At 40.5% G+C, this 23,997-nt stretch overlaps 1 protein-coding gene across 2 annotated transcripts in view; it reads right to left on the bottom strand.

Annotated features, from left to right (window-relative positions):
* FRY (FRY microtubule binding protein) overlaps nucleotides 1-23,997 on the bottom strand; it is a 291,284-nt gene that overhangs the window by 217,475 nt on the left and 49,812 nt on the right. For both annotated transcript variants that reach the window (XM_077810042.1, XM_077810035.1), the window contains exon 2: nucleotides 21,468-21,667. In XM_077810042.1, the coding sequence (XP_077666168.1) occupies nucleotides 21,468-21,667 (200 nt within the window). The remainder of the gene's footprint in view (nucleotides 1-21,467; nucleotides 21,668-23,997) is intronic.

Here is a 23,997-nt window from a genome sequence, read left to right as displayed (position 1 = left end):
TATCAGGCACAAGGAAGGAGGCCCTGAGGTAAGGGTGAAGTGGAGCCTGAGGAAGTGGGGGCTGCTGTGGGGGATGTAGCCCAGGGAATTGTACGTGTCATGTTTCTAAAAGGTCAGCTACCATAGCGGATACTATTAGGGTCCCTTGGCTGGACCCTGGAATAGAGGGGGGGCCTGGGCTCCCCCCATCTCCCCGCACCCCTGATTAATCACTAAGACTGGGAGACAACAGAGACTGTGCAAGGGAGGATAGCTTCTCTTCACCTCCCTCTCTGGCTTATGATGAAAATGGCTCAGTAGACTGTGACCCTTGTCTCTAGAGAGAGAAGGGTTACGGGGAGGGTCACAGTGAGCCTCTGAGGCTAGCGAAATCCCCCAGGAAACGCGGGACCCACGGAGACAAGGACAGAGCTTTGTCACACTACATATATGTAGAGTGCCTAGAACAATGGGTCCCTAATCTTAGTTGTGGTGTTTTAGCACTGTTTTTATATGAATAGATACTAACCAGCACAATAATAGTTGGATTAAACAATAGAGCTGGGAATGAGCGACCGGGAATGGATCACTTGATGATTACCTGTTCTGTTCATTCCCTCTGGAGAACCTGGCAATTGGCCACTGTTGGAAGAGAGGATACTGGGCTAGATGGACCTTTGGTCTGACCCAGTATGGCCATTCTTATGCTCTTATATTAGAGGCTTTCAAAATTGGGAGTGTGTGTGAGCCAAAATGAAAAAGCTGAGGACAATACCCTTTAGGGTTTTGAGGGAACCTCTGATCCTGTATTTGGAAAACCTATTTAAACCAAGAGGTCATGTGTTGAATTTCACTTTCGGTGGTAATTTCCTTCAGACAGAATACTTAACAGTAATGAATTCCAAAAAGCAGAAGTAATTTTTTTTATTGAAGAATCTAATAACCCACTATAAGATGAACCAGACTTAACAGTTCAACAGCTTGACATCTCCTTCCTTAGAAGTTTTTAAGGTCAGGCTTGACAAAGCCTTGGCTGGGATGATTTAGTTGGGGATTGGTCTTGCTTTGAGCAGGGGGTTGAACTAGATGACCTCCTGAGGTCCCTTCCAACCCTGACATTCTATGACCTCTTGGACAATATTAGTAGCCTAAAGCACTTAGCAATTTGTCTTAGTTAAAATGCTCCCAATCATCAAACTGCTTTTAAGTCATCTATGTCACTGACTGGCTTGCTTACACCACAGCACGAGAACAAATCCTTGTTTTGCAGCTGACAATAAATTGCTTTTTGACCGAGTTAACCTTACTTCAATGAAACGGTATGTATTTGTTATACCTGTACCACTAGCTCTTGCCTCTACAGCTGTCAAAAAATGATTATTACAAAATCTATGCTTTTCAAAAAATAAAAATGTAAACACTACCAGAATTTTGTGTGCTTTCTGACCAAAAACTAGAGGAGGAAAGATCCATTGTCTCAGAACTGTATGCAAAAATATTCTAATAAAAGTTTGAACCACTGACGTTTGCTTACTTAATGTGTCTCTGAAGCAAATAATAACCCTTTAACATCAGAAAAGGACATAGCATAAATATTTTAAGACGTATTGTAAATCTCAGACTTAATTGTACAAAAAATTAAAGAAAATATAATTAAGTAAACAGTGTGTACTGAATATAAAGAATCTGAGGCAGCAGCACAATGTTTAGAGAAACAAATTATAATTCAGGTCTTGCAAGTTCTGTGTTTGTGGCTCCAAGCTGCAATAAAGCTTCAGCCACCCCTTTGGAAATAATACTGTATCATTCCACGTGAAGGCCATGTTTACACTTAGAGGGTATTACACCGCAGAGCGCTCTCTGGTCGACGACCGCAGAGCGCTCTCCGGTCAACTCCACCGGAACGAAAAGAGTAAGGTGTGTCAATGGGAGAGCATCTCCCATTGATGCAACACAGTATACACACCGCAGTAAGTCGACCTAAGCTACATCGACTCCAGCTACGTTACTCAGGTAGCTGGAGTAACGTAACTTAGGTTGACTTACCCCAGTAGTGTAGACAAGGCCTAACATCCTCACTGCAGTAACACTAATGTAGAATGCAGTGTTTTATATCAATTCTATAGAATAGCTGTGAGGGGGTATCCGCCCCACACTCACCCTGAAGGGGTTAATGGAGGCCAGATGAGCTAATTAACCTGTTAGGCTGAAGGCTGAGAGGAAAGCCATAATTAGGGGAAGCTCACCTGTGTGGGAACAGGCTGGGCTTCTATAAAGCCAGGGAGCTGATAGCAGAAAGGGGCTGCAGGGAGACACTCTGCAGTCACTCCCTGGGGAGAAGGGAAGTGTGACGGGGGACTAGAGAGACAAGTACCCCATGGTTGTAGGGAGTAGAGAGGCCAGCAAACCCCAGAGAGGGGAGAATGCAGGAGTGAGAAGCAGACCAGGGAGTAAGAAGCAAGGTTGGGGACTGAACAGGACATAGCTGCATGTGGTAGAGTCCCTGGGCTGGAACCCAGAGTAGAGAGCTGGCTCAGGTTCCCCTATCTGCCACTGGGGAAGTGGCACCAGTGGAGCAGTGAACTGGAAGACTGTTGGGAGTGGGAGTGACAGACACTGTGAAGGACTATATCCTGGAAGGGGGGAATGCTGAGTGACCTGGCTGGAGAGCCAAGTCATAAAGAGGACGCTGCGGTCCATAGAGCGGGAGAGGGGCTGCAAACCAGAGAGAGATGGAGTGATGGCATGAAACCATAGAAAGGCGTCAACCTCATAAGCTAATCCACAGAGCGACCGTGAAGAGGCACCAGCCTAGCAGTGAGTGGAGCATCCTGTGACAATAGCATACTTCAAAAATATAAAAGGATGCGTTCCGCTGTGGTCATATGAAGACTATAACAAGAAATTATGTCAGGAAGACACTGCTGAGTAAACTCAAGGAGTCCTCATGCTAAACAGCTGTGTGAAATGTCTTAGGGCAGACCCTGCCCGGAGTGCCCTCCTGCAGCAGGCTGCAGCATGACAGGCATGCCTGCCTCAGTTTCCTATTTCAGAGTCCCGTAACTCCATGCAAGCTCTCTTGACACAAGAAGACATTGTGCAAATCGTCCAAAACATAAAGTCCCAAACTCATATAGTTCATTTCTCACCCCAGTGCAAACAGCCATTAAGATCACCCAACGCCTCATGCCATGATGCCCCACGTATCATACACTGGCACCTTCAACCACACCCAGAGTCTCTGGCAATCCTCCCCTATCCTGGTACCAGGACAGTCACCCCAGCCCTTCCTACTGGAGTGTAACCCCAGTCTTTCTATCAGGAACCCCCACAGCCTCTCTTCTGGGAGTTCATCTTTACCAGGGGAGCATCCTGCACTCCCTCTGGCCCTCTCAAGGTTCTTCTGCGTCCAGATCTTTGGCCCGGGAGACATCAGCAGGTAAGCGCCTCTGCTGCTCTCCTACCTTTGGCTCTCTCTGGCTTACAGCCAGCAAGCATTTCCCTCCGCTGCTCCTCCTGCCTTCAGCCCTGGCTCTCTGGCTTGGGCATGACAGCCATGTAACATTCTTGCTGTTCTCCTGCCTTCAGCTTTGTTCCAGGTCCCAAACATACAGTCTCTGGCAGCTTTTACCTGCCCCTGACTTCCACTCTTATTCACCAGATCTCTCCAACTGACTGGGGATATCTCTGACCTTTTATAACCCATAGGTGCTACTCTGCCTTCTTAATTGGCCACATGGGAGCACCTGCTCTGGCACAGGGATGCTGGAGCTACTGCATTCACAGGGGCCAGCCACCTTGTGACAGAAGTCTTCAGAAAAAGAAATGTCTGACTATTTCATACACCTTTATTACCCTTCCTGTTTCCTCCACTTATCTAGCACTAGCCATTTCTGTCTTCTGATAGAATCTCAGCACCTAAGGCACAAAAGATTTTTCCTCTGAAGCTACTGTTATCTAGGACAGCTTTCCTGTTTTAGCACACCTCCATCACTCTGTATCTTTTAAACTCTCTTCTCAAAACAAATTTTCTTCCCTTGCCTATTATCTCAGTTTCTCTCACCCTCTATTATTGTTGACTATGTAGCTCTTCTTTATTATTTGGCTCTGCTACTATAGATTTAACTCTTAAGTTATTTATTATTTAATTCTATGAGGCATTTCAGATTCAGTTTGTATGAAAGCTATTATATACAATAAAGATGTATTGTTTGTATTGAAGGTTAAAAAATACAATAAAATGAAGCTGTTGATGAGCAGTGGATTTTATGGCAGTTTATCTGCCCTACAAATGAATTTAAAAAAAAACAACAAAAAAGTTTTTCAGCCTCAGGAAACCTTTTTTTTATCCACCCAGCTCAGAAATGACAGAGAGGCTCTTTTATATGAAATGTCCATTCCATCTGAGCTTCTGTAGCTTTATTACACTCTACAGAAAGGTCTTCCAACTCCTGTATGAATAGGTAGGTTGAATATGGAGCCAAGAACTACAGCCACAGAAAATATGAATAAAGAAGGGTTTGATTCATCTGAAATAACCCACAGCATTCTGGACTGTGGAAACCGTCAGATAATTTCAGAAAAATTGAGTCCTTAACAAAAATATTCCCATTTTTAATCATTAACATTCTTATTTCTTATCTGAAGTGCTCCTCTCAATGGCATATGTTGCATTTGTTTCATATATGAAACTCCCATTGACATTAATATTCATTAGAGATAAGCAGTGGAGATCAGAGAGAAGAATTTTGCCCTTAATCTTTTAAGTTTATTTAAATTAAAAATATTATCATAAACCTCATGAACCTCTTCCTCCTTTCTAGGCCAATACACAAATATAACTGGGAAAATTTAGATAGGCACATGTTTTCCCAAACACCTGTCACAAAATTCAGTGTTCAGGAAAACATGAAAAATAAACAATGGGATGTTGTAGTGTATATTAGAATTCATTGTGTCAATATATTACAATGATATATTGTTCCACTTAAAATGCCAGCCACTTCCATTCACAGCAACCATTATGCACACAACTAACACACAGCTGCAGCTTTCTACTGTTATTAACACAGATAAAACCTATTTTCTTATAAAAGCTTACTGAACACAAGAATATTCTGATACAAAATGGAAACAGGCTACACATTCTCTCTTGGGGATTCCCTGGATATGGGACAGTCTCCAAGAAGAAATGGGAGTAGAAGGGACCATTAAACAAAACGATGGAGCTCTTTGTTTCACTTTTATTTAAAATGTAATATGCACTTTCAATTACTAAAGCTGTTTTTATCTAAAACACATTAAAAGAAGCATCATATTTTTAATCCAGAAAAACATGCTTTCTTCAACAATCCCAATGAACGTCCAAATCCCATGAGGTGCTCAGCATGCTCATCTCCCATTCACTTCAATGGAAATTAAAAGTGGTCAGCTTTTTGTGGAAGGTGTTCAGAGTCAGCACCACACAGGATTGTGCCATTTCTATTGTTAGTGCCATTTAAATTTTTAGGTCTCTCATTACTTATTACTTTTACAAAGATCAGAAATCCTATCGCCGTCAGGTTGGCACACAGCTGGTTTGTAAACTGTAACCTGTATTTAGAAGAGTGACTGAAAACGTGATGATTTCAAGAACCTTCTGAAGGCTGTGTGTGTTATTCCATAGAGAGCCATCTTAGTCTAGCCAAAGAAAAAACCTCACAAAATGGCAGATCCAAAGGGTAGTCTTGAAAGGAGTAGCCATACAGGTCTGCTGTAATGAAAACAATTTTGAACTTCTTTCAGGAGGCACTCCTGTCTCCTATTTGCTTTATTACATTTTGTGAATTCTCTTTACTTCTTACATGAGGAAGCCTGTTTGGAATATTAAAATTCCAATCCTTATAAGGGCCCAGATCTCTCAGTTAAATCCACAATCTCTCTTGAAACTGTTGAAAAGTAGGTGATTAATGTCCTGTGTATTCAAAATCACTTTCTAAATCATCTCGTCACCATAACCTTTAAAAAAATCACTATTTCAGTGTAATGGCATTAGAATGCTCGAGCTTGCCTGATGCTCTGCTAGGTGCCTGTTAACAACCAGATCCTGCCTGTAGTGCCATGTATGAGGGATAATGGTGCTCAGACAGTGAAATGAACAAAACTGGGTGTGGAATATTTTTTAAAATCTTTGCAATACTAGACAGATGTGATGCTGTCTTGAGGTGCTGGGACTATGGGTGACCTTGTAAGCCCCTGCCTCCAGTGTCAAAGAGTCTATCTTGTGGTAGATGGGTGTCAGCTCCAGTACAATAATAGCCTTTCCACCACTCAAGGACTCTACTCAGTCCTGCCCTGGCCTAGCAGGTTAACATTAGGTGCACCCCAATCTCAAGCCCCTTTGGAGAGCATTCTTCTGCAGTATCCAGCTTCAGTTACTGGAGAAATCACCAAGTCCTCTGTCTACAGCACCAGCCTGTTAGCTCAGCTGAGGATGCACACTTTAATATTACAGCACTGAGATGAATTTATAGTAAAACCAAGAATAAATTTATTAATAAAAAACAGAGATTTAAGAGCTACTAAGCAAAGGTAATCAAAACAGAAATGGTTACAAATAAAATAAATGTATAACACACTTCTAAGAGACTACATTATAACCTTAGCAGGCTCCAATCTCTGTCTACAGCAGTTTTTCTCACTTACAGCCAATTCTTAGTTTCACCAACCAACATGGCTGGGGATCTATCGTTCATGGATGCAAAGAGCGCAGATCTCTTTGGTCCCTGAGTGATGGATAACAAAAGCGTTCCTTCCCCTGCTTCTCATAGTTCAGAAAATCTTTGACATATATTCTTTTGACACATACACCCAGACAAAGTTCTCCCCAACTAGTATGCAGACACAATGCTACCCATGCTGTTTCTTCTCACACACCTCTTAATTTGCTTGTCCTGTTTTCCTCCAACGCAAATAAACTTCCCTTTGTCTCTGGCTTCACCATGATCAGTTTACATTAGCAATAGGGAGATAACCACCTACCCTCCTGTCTGGAAGCATCCTATCAGTAAGTATCCATAATTTCTCATATACTGTTAATACATACATTTCATAATGATATAAATGACTAGTGTGTAACTGGCTTCCATTTGATATATCATACAAAATTCTTTATAGATAAACTCTATGACAGCAATGCATTAGGTGTAGTGAGTTTGTCAGGCCTACAAGAGTTGCTGACACAGCACAGTGAATCACCCATGGGCCTCTGTGTCACAACATATGGCAAAAATAAAATATTAACCAAAAGCAGAACAAAATGGATATGAAAATAATTTAATGTTGTTCATGTTTCCAAGAAAACATCAAATTTGTATTATACAAAATTATAAAAACTGAAACAGTTAAAGAATTTCCTTTTGAAAAGTATAAACAATGCAACACTAACTTCAACAGGCTCCCTTATACATACTTCAAATAGAGGAAATTGGTGATTACTTATAACTGAGTGCATATGAGGGATGCCATATAGATGTCACAACATATCATATCCCCAAAATACTGTTTACTTTAGTAAAATCAAGTCAACATGCATCTCAATTATAGTTATTACACTGAAACCGAGGAAAGCTGATACAAAGAGGATGGCTTCAAAGATTAACTGATCAACGTCATGAAACCATCCCTCCCCCTATTCATGAAATCACTCATCTTTTTAAAAATTCTTCCAATTCACTCATGTGGATAAATGAAATGATAAGCTTGGTCCCATCTAATGTATTACTGGACGTAAAAATTGTGAGAGAGCTACAATTTTGTTTTATGTACAGGTTTTTACTCTCCAGTTCCCAATCTTACTAGTCTGGTATCCACTTCACCAGCATTCCAAGAAAGTAAATCAGTGATAGATTATGCCATCACATCACATATTACAGGCTCACTTTTGTCTCCAGTCATCACATTCTTGATAAGAGGCATATTACACATACCTTCTACTAACAACATTTTCAATGTGAATGTTCAGAAGTTCTATCTGTGAGAATAATTAATTTTAAGTGATTGAAGGATCAGAAAAAATTGATAAAACATGTCAAAGTGTCAAATTAATTTTCAGTATTCATGCTAAGCAAATGTGGAGTAAACTGAAAACATATTTGAGAGAGAAACAAGATTACTATATTAGAAAACTATTCTTGAACCCACTAGGTGTACAATGCAAGAATGAACAATGTAACAGTTTCAGTAACAATGACTCAGTAAGAACTTCTTACTGTGTCGGTGTTTCTTCCATATCCTGTAAATAAAGGAAGTCCCTCAAAAATAAGATACGAGTAGTAATATTTTATAACTTTATTCAAATTTGAATGTCATAACTGAGTGAGAGACCTTTTTTTAAAATGAAAGCTGAGATCTTCACCACATATTTGGCCCTCTTTAAAAGTCCACTACAAGCAGCCCAGAGAGGAGTCTGACATTCCTAGTTCACCATTGAAAACTTCCCTGATATGCCTTTTTCCAGCTTAAAGTTTGCCATGTGCACTAGTTTGAATCAAGAATTTTTTAGATAAATGTTACTGAAGTTTCTAGGACAAGCTGCTTTTTAGATAGGATGTACATAAAAAGAAGCATTAGAAGACTTTTAAAAACATGATTCAACTATTTTAAAAAGAGCTTATCAAACAAAATCACCTCGAGTTTGGCCACCAAATACACATGCAAAGTCTATTCTATAGGGAGGGGCTGTGGGGGGAGGGCAGTGGTCCAAAAGCCCCTTACCACACTCTCTGGTGTTGGCAGTGTTTGATGCCCTCCAGCCAAGACCTGCAGAGAAGCAAAGGGGAAGTGGCTGATCTCCACCATCAGAGGCATGGCGGCTGGTGCATGACATAGGGATGCAGGAGCAACCTTCCATCTGGCAAACTGCCCTTCCGGGTTCACGCCTCATGTGGAGATGCAGGGAGAGGAGCTGCTTGTCCTGGAGCCTGTTCTGTTCCAGTCCTATCTGCCTCATGGAAGGAAGAAAGCCGAGACGACCTCACCCAATGGGGCTGTGAGGGAAACTGTGTCATGCTCACAGAGCTGGCCAAGCTCCCCAATCATAGAATCATAGAATATCAGGGTCAGAAGGGACCTCAGGAGGTCATCTAGTCCAACCCCCTGCTCAAAGCAGGACCAATCCCCAATTAAATCATCCCAGCCAGGGCTTTGTCAAGCCTGACCTTAAAAACTTCTAAGGAAGGAGATTCCACCACCTCCCTAGGTAATGCATTCCAATGTTTCACCACCCTCCTAGTGAAAAAGCTTTTCCAAATATCCAACCTAAATCTCCCCCACTGCAACTTGAGACCATTACTCCTTGTTCTGTCATCTGCAACCACTGAGAACAGTCTAGATCCATCCTCTTTGGAACCCCCTTTCAGGTAGTTGAAAGCAGCAATTAAATCCCCCCTCATTCTTCTCTTCCGTAGACTAAACATCCCCAGTTCCCTCAGCCTCTCCTCATAAGTCATGTGTTCCAGTCCCCTAATCATTTTTGTTGCCCTCCGCTGGACTCTTTCCAATTTTTCCACATCCTTCTTGTAGTGTGGGGCCCAAAACTGGACACAGTACTCCAGATGAGGCCTCACCAATGTCGAATAGAGGGGAACGATCACATCCCTCGATCTGCTGGCAATGCCCCTACTTATACATCCCAAAATGCCATTGGCCTTCTTGGCAACAAGGGCACACTGTTGACTCATATCCAGCTTCTCGTCCACTGTAACTCCTAGGTCCTTTTCTGCAGAACTGCTGCCGAGCCATTCGGTCCCTAGTCTATAGTGGTGCATTAGATTTTTCCGTCCTAAGTGCAGAACTCTGCACTTGTCCTTGTTGAACCTCATCAGAATTCTTTTGGCCCAATCCTCCAATTTGTCTAGGTCCCTCTGTATCCTATTCCTACCCTCCAGCGTATCTACCTCTCCTCCCAGTTTAGTGTCATCTGCAAACTTGCTGAGGGTGCAATCCACACCATCCTCCAGATATTGAAGATATTGAACAAAATCAGCCCCAGGACTGACCCTTGGGGCACTCCTCTTGATACCGGCTGCCAACTAGACATGGAGCCATTGATCACTACCCATTGAGCCTGACAATCTAGCCAGCTTTCTATCCACCTTATAGTCCATTCATCCAGCCCATACTTTAACTTGTTGGCAAGAATACTGTGGGAGACCGTGTCAAAAGCTTTGCTAAAGTCAAGGAACAACACATCCACTGCTTTCCCTTCATCCACAGAACCAGTAAAGAGACACTCAGTAAAGGGGGTGGAACAGGAAATATGGACTCTTCCTTTTTCCTCCGGCTTTTTTCAGCTTAGGTTGCTTTCTGAAGCATGCAGGGGTCCCATAAACTGTCATCTCAGAAACGGAACCCAAGCTGAGCATACAATCGCCCCAAAAATCAAATGCAGCCCTGGAGCACAGCTGGGAATTACACAGACAAATTACTGAACCCATGTGTTAGTCTAATAATTTGAAATGAAGTTTGCAATTTCCCTCAGAAAAGCTCTGCAGCGGGAGGTCTGGCTAAGCTGCTGGCTACTGAAGGGGCGGGGAACCTAAGGGATGTGATAGATACTATGAGACATGGAATATCTAAAGACTATTGTCCTGTATAAACTAATAATCACTAACAGATAATTAATGCAAATCCTCAGGCAACTAACTAGTCTGGAGAGGACTCACATCTTGAGGGAAATTGCATATACTAATTTGATCTAGTTCAAGAGGCCTGACAAACAATAAACTGACATCTGCATAAAGTGACCATTCTGATGTAGGGAGAGAGGTCATTCTGCCCCAGTCCAAGAACTGACATGAGACCGTGATTCAGAGAGACAGGCCTTCTGAGAGAACCTGAAGTACTCTGAAACCTTCCAGGGTTTCCACAGGAAAGATGGGTGACACCAACTAAGCTAGGCATTCATGTAAACTATTTTTTGTTTTCTTGATATGTTTTCTCCGCAATGCTTTTGTTCTGAATAAATAAAACAGGCGGGTTCTGCCTGACAATGATCCAAAGCAGTGCAGACTGACGCACCTTCATTTTCATCATCTGAGTCAGGTGCTACCAACTGAAGGTTGATTTTCGTTTTTGGTGGTTCGGTTTCTGTAGTTTCCACACTGGAGTGTTGCTCTTTTAAGATTTCTGACAGCATATTCCATACCTTGTCCCTCTCCGATTTTGGAAGGCACTTCAGAGTCTTAAACCTTGGGTCAAGTGCTGTAGCTATCTTTAGAAATCTCATATTGGTACCTTCCTTGCGTTCTATTAAATCTGCAGTGAAAGGGTTCTTAAATTGAACAACATACGCTGGTTCGTCATCCAAGACTGCCATAACACAAAATATATAGCAGAATGTGGGAAAAACTGCGGAGCAGGAAACATACAATTTTCCCCCAAGGAATTAAGTCACAAATTTAATTAACACTTTTTTTTTAATGAGCTTCATCAGCATGGAAGCACGTCCTATGGAACGGTGGTTGAAGCATGAAGGGGCATACAAATGTTTAGCATATCTGGCAGGTAAATACCTTGCAACGCTGGCTACAACAGTGCCATGCGAATGGCTGTTCTCACTTTCAGGTGAGATTGTAATAAAAAGCAGGCAGCATTATCTCCCATAAATGTAAATACATTTGTTTGTCTTAGCATTTGGCTGAACAAGAAGTAGAAGTGAGTGGACTTGTAGGCTCTAAAGTTTTACATTGTTTGTTTCTGAGTGCACTTAAGTAACAAAAATAATTCTACATTTGTAAGTTGCATTTTCAGGATAAAGAGATTGCACTACAGTACTTGTATGAAGTGAACTGAAAAATACAATTTCTTTTATCCTTTTTTACAGTGCACATATTTGTAATAAAAAAAAATAATATAAAGTGAGCACCGTACACTTTGTATTTTGCATTTTCACTGAAATCAATATATTTGAAAATGTAGAAAAACATCCAAAAATATTTATAATAAATTTCAATTTGTATTCTATTATTGTTTAACAGTACAATTAAAACTGTGATTAATTGTGACTATTTTTTAATCTAGTTAATTTGTTTTGCGTTAATCGCCTGAGTTAACTGTGATTAATTGACACCCCTAATAATAATCATAATTAAGAAACATGTTCTTGAATCATGCAGAGTGAGCATAGATGGCTATAGACTCATGGTGGGGAAAAAAATAGCATATCTGTAGCATTTTGAAGAATATGCTTCCAAGGAAAACATTTTCTACTTTTCATTGATTAAATTTTTCTATAAAGGGCAAAAATACACTTTACAAGGTTCCATTAAGTGTCACTTCACTAAAACAATGTTATCTTGATTTCTTCCTTTGGGCTCCCATAAACTGAATTGATAGCTGGAGCAGAGGCAAGGTATAAAAACTGTTTACAAAATAATATATATTATATAATAGCTGCAGCCTGTGTAATGTGTCTACTCTGTGAATAAATAGGGGACTCCAGGCTCTTATGTTTTCAAGCCATTTATGATGACTTAAATGTAAAAAACGTAAAGTGTTATAATGCGCCATTATATGTGAGTACAAAGTGGTGATGTTTCATTTGATCTGTTGGTATTTTAGCCTGTATAAAAGAAAAAAGATTGCATAGTGGCTGAATGTAAAATACACATGACATTGTTCTAATCTGCACAAAATGAGCTTCTACCCTCAAAAACCTGCTACCTTATCTTCTTTCAAATATCTCCTTAACTCATTTCTCCTGTGATAACAGGCAGACAGTACTTTGTGCAAACTGCTAGTCCTTACAAAAACATGCTCATGTTATTTTTACCTCATCCTCCCTCTTCCTGCCCCCACCAGTTTGCTCGTCTACTACTCCTGTCTCATATTGAGGTAAGTCAGACTGTAAACTCTTTGGGGCAGAGACTTTCTTTTTACTATGTTTGTACAACTTCTAGCACAGTGCTAATTCCTGACTGGGGCCTCCAGGCATTACTTTAATACAAATAAAGAAATAAATTGTTTAATCAGAATTACAGTTAGTCACACCAGCACCATCAGTTTTTCATTTCGAAGGCCTTATAAATTTATGCTGTGGGCTTTTTATTGGCAGGATGCATGGATATTCTAGTAGCCCTAGTTCTCAAGGGACTCAGACTCCCTTCTGAGTTCAGTGTCAAGACAGAGTTCTTGAATTTGAAGTCCTATAAGAGACTCACTTCAGAAGGATTGCCATAGAAAAGCAAAATGGAAGTTCACAAACAGCTAAATTAATGGTTAGCAAACCACTGTCAATGCCTTAATTTATTACACTTCATCACTGTCTACAACTACATAAATACTGTAGAAAGCAGTTTGAAGACAGACCTGCTAATGCTGAGAATAAAAACAGATATGTAAATGTGGAATAATATAGAATAAATTATCACCCAAAGTGATCAACAGGCATAAAGATGAAAACTAATTTTTTATGCCTTTTCTATTCTTTGTATGTTACTTGAGATAATACATTTTATAATTTGAAACAGCAAAATGATCTCCCTGCCTCCCTAATTCTAAACTAATTATAAGACTATCAAATCAGGGGAAATGATCAAGGGGTAATGAACACAAAGTGCCAAATTATGGTTTTGGAAGTTAAGCGATGCAAAGAAAGGGATTTCAAAATAAACTATCACAAATGTACTTATATACATGTATATGAAAAAATGGTCTCCAGGAAATATGGTTAAAGTTCATTACGAGGGAGGTTCAATAACTGTTTAAAAACAATAAATTATTAGAGAAAATTGACAGTAAGAAAAGTTCTATCATACACTTAACCGCATATGATTTTATAAACTGGAAAGCATTTTTAAAAATTAATTATGCTGTCGAATACATTTGACTTAGATCCATACAACACTTCAATATTTTAAAGCCATTTATATATATAAATGACTAAATAATTAGCCATGTGTTTGTGAATGTAATGTATTTATTAAGATCCCTGCTAAACTCTGCAGATCAAAACAAGGTAAAGAGGATGCCCCGCAATTCTAAACGAAATCCTTTCTAGTTAAAGCACAAAGAAAGATCACCATCTAAAAACAAAAGGTGTCAAGTCTAATTTGCACTATCTTGCTAAGGTCTTAAAGATGCATATTCTACATTTGCTTCGTGTCTATAAAACATATTGAGTAGAAAGATTGTCCTCATGCTGGTCACAGCCTGCTTCAGTAGCCAAAAAGTCAAAACATAATTGGCTGAAGCTGCATCTTGCTATGGTCAGTGCAGTAAAACAGAGAAGTGGCACTGCCCCACGTATCCTCTGCTGCTGGAATTCTGCTGTCCAAATCCAGATTTCATGGGGTACCGAAGGGAAGCACTGTGGAGTGCACTGTGCCACTGTTCTAAAAAGGAACACTACTCTGTATCCCCTTCCAGTGTTTGCTGCTGATGGCAGCGTATCGATAAGCCCCTTCCATCCCCGTTTGCCAGATCACTGTGATTTGTGGCACTGTCTTGAGCACTAGATAGATAAACTACCCTGCTGCTTTTGTGATGGGGAAGAGGCAGCCTATGCCCTCTTTCCCCATCTACGGCATCAGTGGGTAGTATCTAGTTCACTGCATAGTGTTTCCAATATAGTATAAACTATTACTGCCCTAATACGAGTTTGCAGTGCCATTGAGTTCAACTGCCTCGTGTGAACATCTGAGGTTCTGGGTCAATATCAACCCAAAAAAGGGAACTACCAAATTTTGTATTTTTAACATTTGGCTTGTATGTTGTCAGTTTATTAAATTTTCTCTGTCTCGTGCATTTAGATTCTGAGCTCTTTGGGACAGGGACTGTCTCATACTCTGCATTTGTACAGAGCCTATCATAATGGGAACTCAATTCTGATTGAGCCTGCTAGGTGCTATCTTAACACAAATAACAACATATGCTATACTCCACCATTCACCACATAAATAATAGAAGTCCCTGTTCAGTATCAAAGCACATGTTTTGATGCCTGTGGGACAAAGGATGTGCTCAGACACAAAGGTGGAGGAATCAAGGAACATGATAGTGCATGTAGCACATTCTACTCAAAGACGACACCTTATGCAGCATATGCACTTTTGTGAGTCATGGAAGGATTGTGTGCATATGTAACTCATGCCTGCGTGGTGGGGCGCTCTGTCTCCCTCTAGTGGCACCTAGCCCAGCTAGAGATTGATGAGTCTGCTACAGCCACATGGCTTTTAGCTCATGCAGTAGAGGCTCATACACTAAGCTTCAGAAGTCCCAGGTTCAATCCCACCCACCAGCGACCAGGCTCTGTCAGTGTTACAAGGGGGGCTCATCCAGAATATCAACTCAAAAGTCTCTGAAGCTCAGGGTGCACTTCCTCAGCTGGGGGTAGTATGTAACCCATGCCTGCTTGGTGGGGCGCTCTGTCTCCCTCTAGTGGCACCTAGCCCAGCTAGAGATTGATGAGTCTGCTTCAGTCCTGGTTAAGAGCCATGTAGTTTTTAGCTCATGCAGTAGAAACTCATGCATTTAGCTCTAGAGGTCCCAGATTCAATCCTGCCCGCCGACAATCGGGGTATGTTGGTGTTACACATACATGCCAGGCAAGGGACAACCCAATGGTAGTATAAAACATGTGTCAACAGTGGGGGAGGGGGCTGCTTTGGGATATGGATGGGCTAGCACAGGGGTCGGCAACCTTTGAGAAGTGGCGTGCCAAGTCTTCATTAATTTAAGGTTTCATGTGCCAGTATAAATTTTACATTTACAGGGGCCCCCAACAGAACCCCAGACTGGCAGCGGGCTGAGCGGGGTCGGCGGCCAGGACCCCAGACCAGCAGCGAGGTGTGCGGGGTCGGTGGCTGGTATCCCAGACCAGCAGCAGGCTGAGCAGGGCTGATGGCTGGAACCCCGGCTGGCAAGAGGCCAGCAGCTGGAACCTCAGACCATCACCGGGCTGAGAGGGGTGGCGGACAGAACCCCAGACCAGCAGCCCTCACTGGGTCTGACTAAAGAAGAATTCTTTTGACACAGGAACTGAGGAAGACAGCCTACTGTCTTCTGAGGACCCCACACAAACTCACTGTAAAAGTCATGCTGGGGTGAGACTGGAAGGGGTTTGTTGCGAATGCCAGGAGCCAAAGATGCAGTGCTATGTGCCATGGAGATTTTGGGCAGTACAGGTGCCCCTGTAAACTGGGGAGAGGCTACTGTCACATAGGCAGCCCTCCAGGAGTGTCTAAGCTATGCTGGGACCTCTGCAGCACCCGGACCAGTTCAGAATTAGGAGGATGCAAATGTGACTTAAAGTCACCTTAGGAACCCCCCACAACTCCCTAGGCAGAGCACAGACTCTCCCATCTACAAACTAAGGCCTTATGTATATGACAAAAGGCAGCAGATGGATACAAACAGATATGGGGAAGACAACAGTGAGAGAAAAATACATACAAACAAAAATAAAATAATTAAAAAGTCTCTCCCATCCACACCTCTTTATGTACAAAGAAAAATATCTGAGAAAAACCTTATCAATATATCTTTAATTTTATCAACTGGATCAATCTCTGGCATACTGCTTAAAGTTATTCGGTTATATATTTAGTTTATATCCACCAAAGCGTTTGATGCCCATGTGATTGCCAGCTGTGTAACACTGACAGACCCCCGGTCATCGGGGGGGTGGGATCGAACCTGGAGCTAAATGCATGAGCCTCTACTGCATGAGCTAAAAGCCACATGGCTCTTAGCTAATGCTGTAGAGCAGACTCATTAATCTCTCTCTCTCTAAGTGGTCTCGGTACCACTAGATGGGACAGAACACCACACCCAGAAGGTGTGTGCATTACAGCAGCATTCCTTGGTACACATGCTTCAAAATTTGTTGGTCTTCCATTGTAACAATATGTCTATAGCAAGAAAGCCACCAAAACTGAACCAGCGCTGATAGGGGTGATTGCTGGGTTTGGCTTAGAACATTTTTGATCTTGTCCTGTCAGTTGGTCCTGTCATTTTTGATCTTGTCCTGTCAGTTGGTATGGAGCAGCTAAAGAAACCAACAAGAATCTAAAATGTCAATCTGGTGTTCTTCACCCTTCCTTAATGCCCATGTTTCACTTCTGTTCAATAGCATTGGTTCAACTGGGGTTCTATAATTTCCCATTTCCCAGCAAGCTTGATGTCCCAATGTCCCCACAGAGGCTGCTCAAGGGCTGAAACTTTTGTCATTTACTGGATTCCATTTTTACTGTATTTGTAAAACCTAAAGATGGTACTCTCTTTCTGTAGAACTCCTGGTGCTGAATGCTGGTGTTATGAAAGCATGCTAAATTTACACACATTTGGATTGGTGCATGATGATGATATTTGATATTAAAAGGCCGTGGTCCCTATGTCTCTCTACGCTGCTTTTCTAAAAGAAGCAGAAATACAGCAAAAGGTTTGTTGTTGCTTCTTGAGGACTGAAATAGTTTGGGCTTTGGTTTTGTTCCAGAAATGGAAGCTTGCATTGTACCACAATGAAACAACTGGAATGAGAATTAAGTGTCAGTGAATACTGCTGGTGTCTCTTTTATTGGGAGTGGAAATTTTCTTGATCCTTTTCTTGATCCATTTGAGGCTTCTTTCTGGCAAATAGATTAAGACATAGCTCTCCACAAAGACAGAAACTTTCCAAGTGGTAAGTTCTTAAATAACAATATACCTGAAATAAATAATAACAGACAAACAGCAAGTTGCCATACAACAACTTTGTAAGTCTTGAGCCTTTCTCATTTATTCAAATAATGAGCGTTTTTTTTTGCATCTTAATCTACTTCCCAGCAGGAAGAAACTGAACGACAGAAATGGAACAGAACTATTAGATTATTCATTCCCCCCTCACCCACCATCAGTTGAAGTGTGCTCTTTAATATACACTTATCAGTTTAAATCCAGTTTAAGTTTTTTAAAACTTTATTTATTTAGATTTTTTTCAATTGTGTCTACTGAATTCTCTACGTGCACTAAAGAGGTTGTATGCTGAATTAATAATCAAAATGTATCAATACGATAGTGGAAAAATAGACCTCCCAAAAAATATGCCCAACCCTAGAATTAATTCCACCGCATCATTCATCAGTTCCCTAATCAAGCCTTAAACCTCTGAAAAGTCTGGGGAGACAAATGAATCTCACTGCATGTCACTACATCTGGACTGCGGTGGACTAGGAGGGCAGGAAAGGGGAAAATAAATTTCAAATCAGAAGACCCTTCACACCAAGAATGACCTGCTCCCAGGCCCCTCCCATTTAAACCAGGAGACACTTTGGTTCAAAATATTCAGATGATCACAATTGCTGCTTTATCACAGAGAGAAAGAAAGGCAGTTTCTCAAGTAGCTAGGACTCAAAAGATTTAGGACTTCACATGTCAAATTAACACTGCAGTCATGACCTAAGCACACATCACATTGGGAGCTTATAGCCTCAGGAGTCAAAAACCTGCCTGCATGATGTCTTTAAAGAATGCACTCTGTGGGAAATCCTGTTTATAGGCAAGGTGCCACAGTCTGCGGCAGCTGCAGTTTCCAAACGGTGGGAGGACGCAGCCCCATTAAACAATGCAGTAAATGTCATTTTGAGGTGACAACGTCACAGACAGCCTTGATGAGGTCCATATCGCTTCCCCGTTAAAAAAAAAACAACAAAAACCGGAGGCAACCTTCTTATGAAGTGCAATTGATAAAAGCATGCTTGGCAGACTGCTCGGAAGCAGCTGGATATCCAACAGCTCCCCTAGATTATAAACCCAAGCAAGAAATGGAGGGCATAAACCCTCACTCAGCAGGCCAATATATTTTTTGCCATTTTCCCCAGATTCTTCCATCTTGTAAGTATTACCTCAAGGCCACCTGGGTTGAGTCTCTACAGAGGACTGCTTCAGTATGTGTCATCTGGTCACCCTTTGCTGGCGATACCCTATATGCTTTATCTCTACTAATTAGATATGAATACTTAATTGAAACACTGATAGCATTTCATAATTAAACAATATTTTCAGGACAAATGCAAACACTGTAGAAGAGAGCAAATCTCCAGTTCATCACAAAATTCTTATACTCTAGACTCAGTTTTCTACAGCACAAGTAAAATTTTATATAACCAAAAAGAAATAAGATTATCATTAACATTGTCATACATTTCACACACAAAAATTAACATATCAACACATTGCAAATGCAAGTAATCCTAACACAAGTGAAGTTGGGAAAAACAGAGACACTATATTAAGTCTCTATTTCATTGCATTTTAACTTTTTTGACTGCCGCTGAAAACATCTGTTCAATGTGCAGTGGCAGCCAAACAAGCTAACAGAATGTTAGGAAAGGGATAGATAATGAGGTAGAAAATATCATAACAACACTGTATAAATCCATGGCAGTACTTCACACGATGCAGTCAACCTGTGGAACTCGTTGTCAGGGGATATTATGAAAGCCAAAAGTACAACTGGGTTCAAAAAAGAATTTGATAAGTTCATGGAGGATAGGTCCATCAATGGCTATTAGCCAACATGATCCAGGACACAACCCCATGCTCTGGGTGACCCTAAACCTCTGACTGCCAGAAGCTGGGACTGGACAAAAGGGGAAGGATCACTCAATAATTGCCCTGTTCTGTTCATTCCCTCTGAAGCATATGGCACTGGCCACTGTCAGAAGACAGGATACTGGACTAGATGGACCATTGGTCTGACACAGTATAGCTGTTCTTATGTTCTTATGCTTATTCCTGCAACATTAAATGAAAGCACATGATCAGGTGTTCAAGGGCTACATAAATGGCCTCAATACAGAGGTATTTCTCAGTATGCAGTCTCCTTTTAACTTTTCTTCAGAATCCATCTTATTGTTGCTTCTCTTATCTTGTCTAGCAATTTCTTAGTATTATTTTGTCTCTATATGTTTAAAAGTGTTCACTATAGGTAATGTAAAGATTGTTTCGTACCAAACGGCCTCTGTCATTCCCTCTTCCCAAGAAGACCCTGTACCATGGTTGATTCCTTTATTTTACTCTCTCTGATTTATTTGGAGATATCTGGAAAGAAAAGTAAACTGGATCGTCCTCCTTCCCCTACACAGTTTGCTACATTTTACCATGCTGTGCTTAAAATTCTTTCCCAGTCTTTTACCTCTGACAAAATTATATAAGGTATCTCCATGTTCCATCTGCACAATATTACAGAGGGAAGAAATATTTCTATGTACAACAAATCCTCCTAAATCTAACTCAAAAGATACAGCTAGTCACTTTTTATCAGAGCCAAGACAATCTGGATCTTTCCTACCTTTAGGAATCTCTAGAATCCTAAAGATATGGGGTCTAATCAGATTTTCTAGATGTTCTAAACAGGGTTCTATTATAAAATGTTATAAAGACACTGCAAAATTTTCCCAATTACTAGAAATCTAGGTTCCTAATTATTTGTAAGTGATGCTATGATGGGATAACATAATTTTGGTAATTAAATATTCATGGTAAATAGGCCCAATGGCCTGTGATGGGATGTTAGATGGGGTGGGAACTGAGTTACCCAGGAAAGAATTTTCTGTAGTATCTGGCAGGTGAATCTTGCCCATATGCTCAGGGTTTAGCTGATTGCCATATTTGGGGTCAGGAAGGAATTTTCCTCCAGGGCAGATTGGAAGAGGCCCTGAGGTTTTTCGCCTTCCTCTATAGCATGAAGCACGGGTCACTTGCTGGAGGATTCTCTGCTCCTTGAAGTCTTTAAACCACGACTTGAGGACTTCATACCTCAGACATAGGTGAGAGGTTTTTCGCAGGAGTGGGTGGGTGAAATTCTGTGGCCTGCATTGTGCAGGTCAGACTAGATGATCATAATGGTCCCTTCTGACCTTTCAGAGTAACAGCCGTGTTAGTCTGTATTCGCAAAAAGAAAAGGAGTCCTTGTGGCACCTTAGAGACTAACCAATTTATTTGAGCATGAGCTTTCGTGAGCTACAGCTCACTTCATCAGATGCATACCGTGGAAACTGCAGCAGACTTTATATATACACAGAGAATATGAAACAATACCTCCTCCCACCCCACTGTCCTTCTGACCTTAGTATCTATGAATCTATTCCAGCTAAAATATGTGCTGCAAAACTATTACTGGCCTATTCAAGATCATAAAATTTAAATAAAATGTAGTTTCTGGTTAAAGGTACAGAAGGCTAGTTGCATAATATGGACTACTCATATCTGGAAGATTAGGAATAATAACATTAGGTCAAGTGAAATAATTCTTAAAAGAGAAACCTACTATTATCATGGAAGTAAAATACAGGCTGTTGTACTACAGGTTTTTATGTTTTAGCTTTTGAGAACTGTTGACTTTTTGAAACCTCATTGAAATTTATATCATAATCTGAAACAGATTAGAAATTTCATAATAAACTCAACACTGATTTAACAATAAACTCTATGCAGTTTAAACTTTTTTTTAGGATTTCTTTTGTACTCACCAGGGGCTCTGCCATGATGATGCGAATTTTGCGCTCAGCCTGAGTTGTAAAGTTAACAAATAAGCTCTTCAGGACATATTCGCCTGGTTTACTGTCCGGGTCAACACTGATGGGCAACATGGCTGGAGGTCCCTTTTCCCTTTGTGTGCCAGAAACAGGTGGAACTGGTGGTTTGATGTATCCGTTACCAACTGGAGAGGCTGAAATGAACAAGAAATATGTTTACTTTAGGCAACACCTGCCTATTTTAGTTTTCTAAGACTATTCTAATGTCTTATCAGTGAAACAAAGCAACAAATTAGATAATACTTAGTCCTGCCTTGAGTGCAGGGGACTGGACTAGATGACCTCTCGAGGTCCCTTCCAGTTCTATGATTCATCAGGCAAACATACTATGTAAAAATAAATATTGAAAATAAGTTGTGCACTTGTTCAACAAAAATGTGAAAGTTTAGACTGGGTTCTATGGTCTGTGCATGACGAGATTGTCACAAGAAACTGTAGATGACATCTTATATCTTATGACTGGGTACAGTTTACGTTTCCTGTTCCACTCTGTACTGTCTTTTACATGATGAGACCTGCCATCACTCACTGCTCTTAATAACACTCCAGTTTCTTATCATCTTATCTTCCATGCAAGATCACGATTGCTCGATTGTCAACTAGTCTCTTTATTGTTATTCAAAATGCTCAACTCCCACAGACACCAGAAGTATAACTATTTTTGTGTGTGTTAAAACCAGAATATAGAGTGCCTGATTTTCCTCTCACTTGTAAATCAGGAGTAAGTCCAGTGAGTTTCACCAGTATAAACCATATGCGAAAAGAGTCAAGCCCCAAATATTTTCTCTGGTACTGAACATCTATTATTTTATCAGTTTACCTGAAAGGACCAAACACTGTTGTTTTATTAACATTATTTATCAGCCTCATAAGCATGATGACAATGTGCACTGTATTTAGCTCTGCTTCTGTTTCTTATAACAAACCAGAAGAGAAATAAAAGAAAGTGCCAATACTGTTTTTCTATGCATGAGAACCCTAAACTTAAATTCCCAAACTTATGCCAGAAGAGGCTTAGTCCTCTATGGGGAAAAAGTGACATGTCTGATCTTGTAGTGTGATGCTGGCTGCATCCCCTGCTGTTCACTCTCCAGTTGGTATAAGAAGTGGTATTATGAGCAGCTCTCGATGGCGCAGATCACCTGCCACTCCTGCTGCAATTCAGGTGTCAGAACACTTTTGAGCAGCTGTGGAGGTGGGGGTAGAGAGATTTAAAAAACGATAAAATGTACAAGGCTGATATCACTTCCCAATCTTGCTGCAATCATAAGAGAAAAACAACCAAAAAGCACATGCATCACTTTTGTGTGCATCTTACCAGGTTAGAAAAAAATGAGACCTGCAAGTACAGAAGCAGGTTTTTCAGATACGCAGTGATGGATATCACACATCTAAGATTAGAATCTGGCTCTTAGCATTCTGTACCATATGGTCTTCTGGGATGAATTTGGTATCTTCTGCTGAAAGTTATTTTCAAATATTAACCTCTGAATTTACCATAAGAATAGATGATATTTTATATGCTTAACATCCTGTTTCTACAAGGTGCTAAGCATCTTCAACTCCCAATAATTTCAGTGGCATTTGAGGATGCACTGGACCTGGCAGGCTGTGCTCAGAACCTTGCAGAATTAGGCCCACATTTTTTGCACTGAAAATTATGGAAACTGCATTGCAGAATAGGGAACAGATAGTTTTCTTTCAAAATTCCATTTTTAAAAGACCACTATATATCATGTATATGCTAGACAGAAGTAAATTTACTGTTCTGTGTATGACAGAATAGCCATTACTCTTAATGGGTGTTAAATATTCAATCCATATTGCAGTACAGTGGGAATGAGCCTCTTAATTAACAAGATATGAGATCACATACAGCTCTAGTATAGCTATCACCAATTATTTTCTCCATCTAGCTTAACTTTCCATAAAGCTTACATTGATTATTGACTGTTAAAACATAATAATGATAATTAAGCTATGCTGGGAATGTGATATTGTGCATATAACAAATCATAAATAGAGCACTTCTACATTTTTGATACAAAATTGTTTCTAAAACAGGAGTGCCTCACTAACTTCAGCTAGTCTAAACAACAACAGACTTCTAGTGTATGAAGAAGAGAGCAATGAGTGAAGAGTGTAACTACAAATTCCACTCCCATCATCATTTAGGATGGTATTATGAGGAATAATGGGGTGCAACTGAAAAAGGGAAAATTTATTTTCAATATCAAATTTATTAGATGATGGAAGTGTCTCCCAAGATACATATAGAACCTCTGTCACTTAAGTCCTTTAGCAATGGATGAAATACTTTTCTGCAAAGAGATTATGTAAAATAGCATTGGGGTTCCAGGTTTATTGTGGCAATTTCTGACATTAAACTTGTTTAGTTTACAAGCAAAACAATCATTTTCTAACTGCCAGGTTCACTATTCAGTCTCAGGTCTGAAAAGCAACA

Source organism: Eretmochelys imbricata, chromosome 1 (genome assembly GCF_965152235.1).
Source record: "Eretmochelys imbricata isolate rEreImb1 chromosome 1, rEreImb1.hap1, whole genome shotgun sequence".
In the NCBI taxonomy this organism is placed as follows: Eukaryota; Metazoa; Chordata; order Testudines; family Cheloniidae; genus Eretmochelys; species Eretmochelys imbricata.
This window is presented reverse-complemented; position numbering and strand designations above follow the sequence as displayed.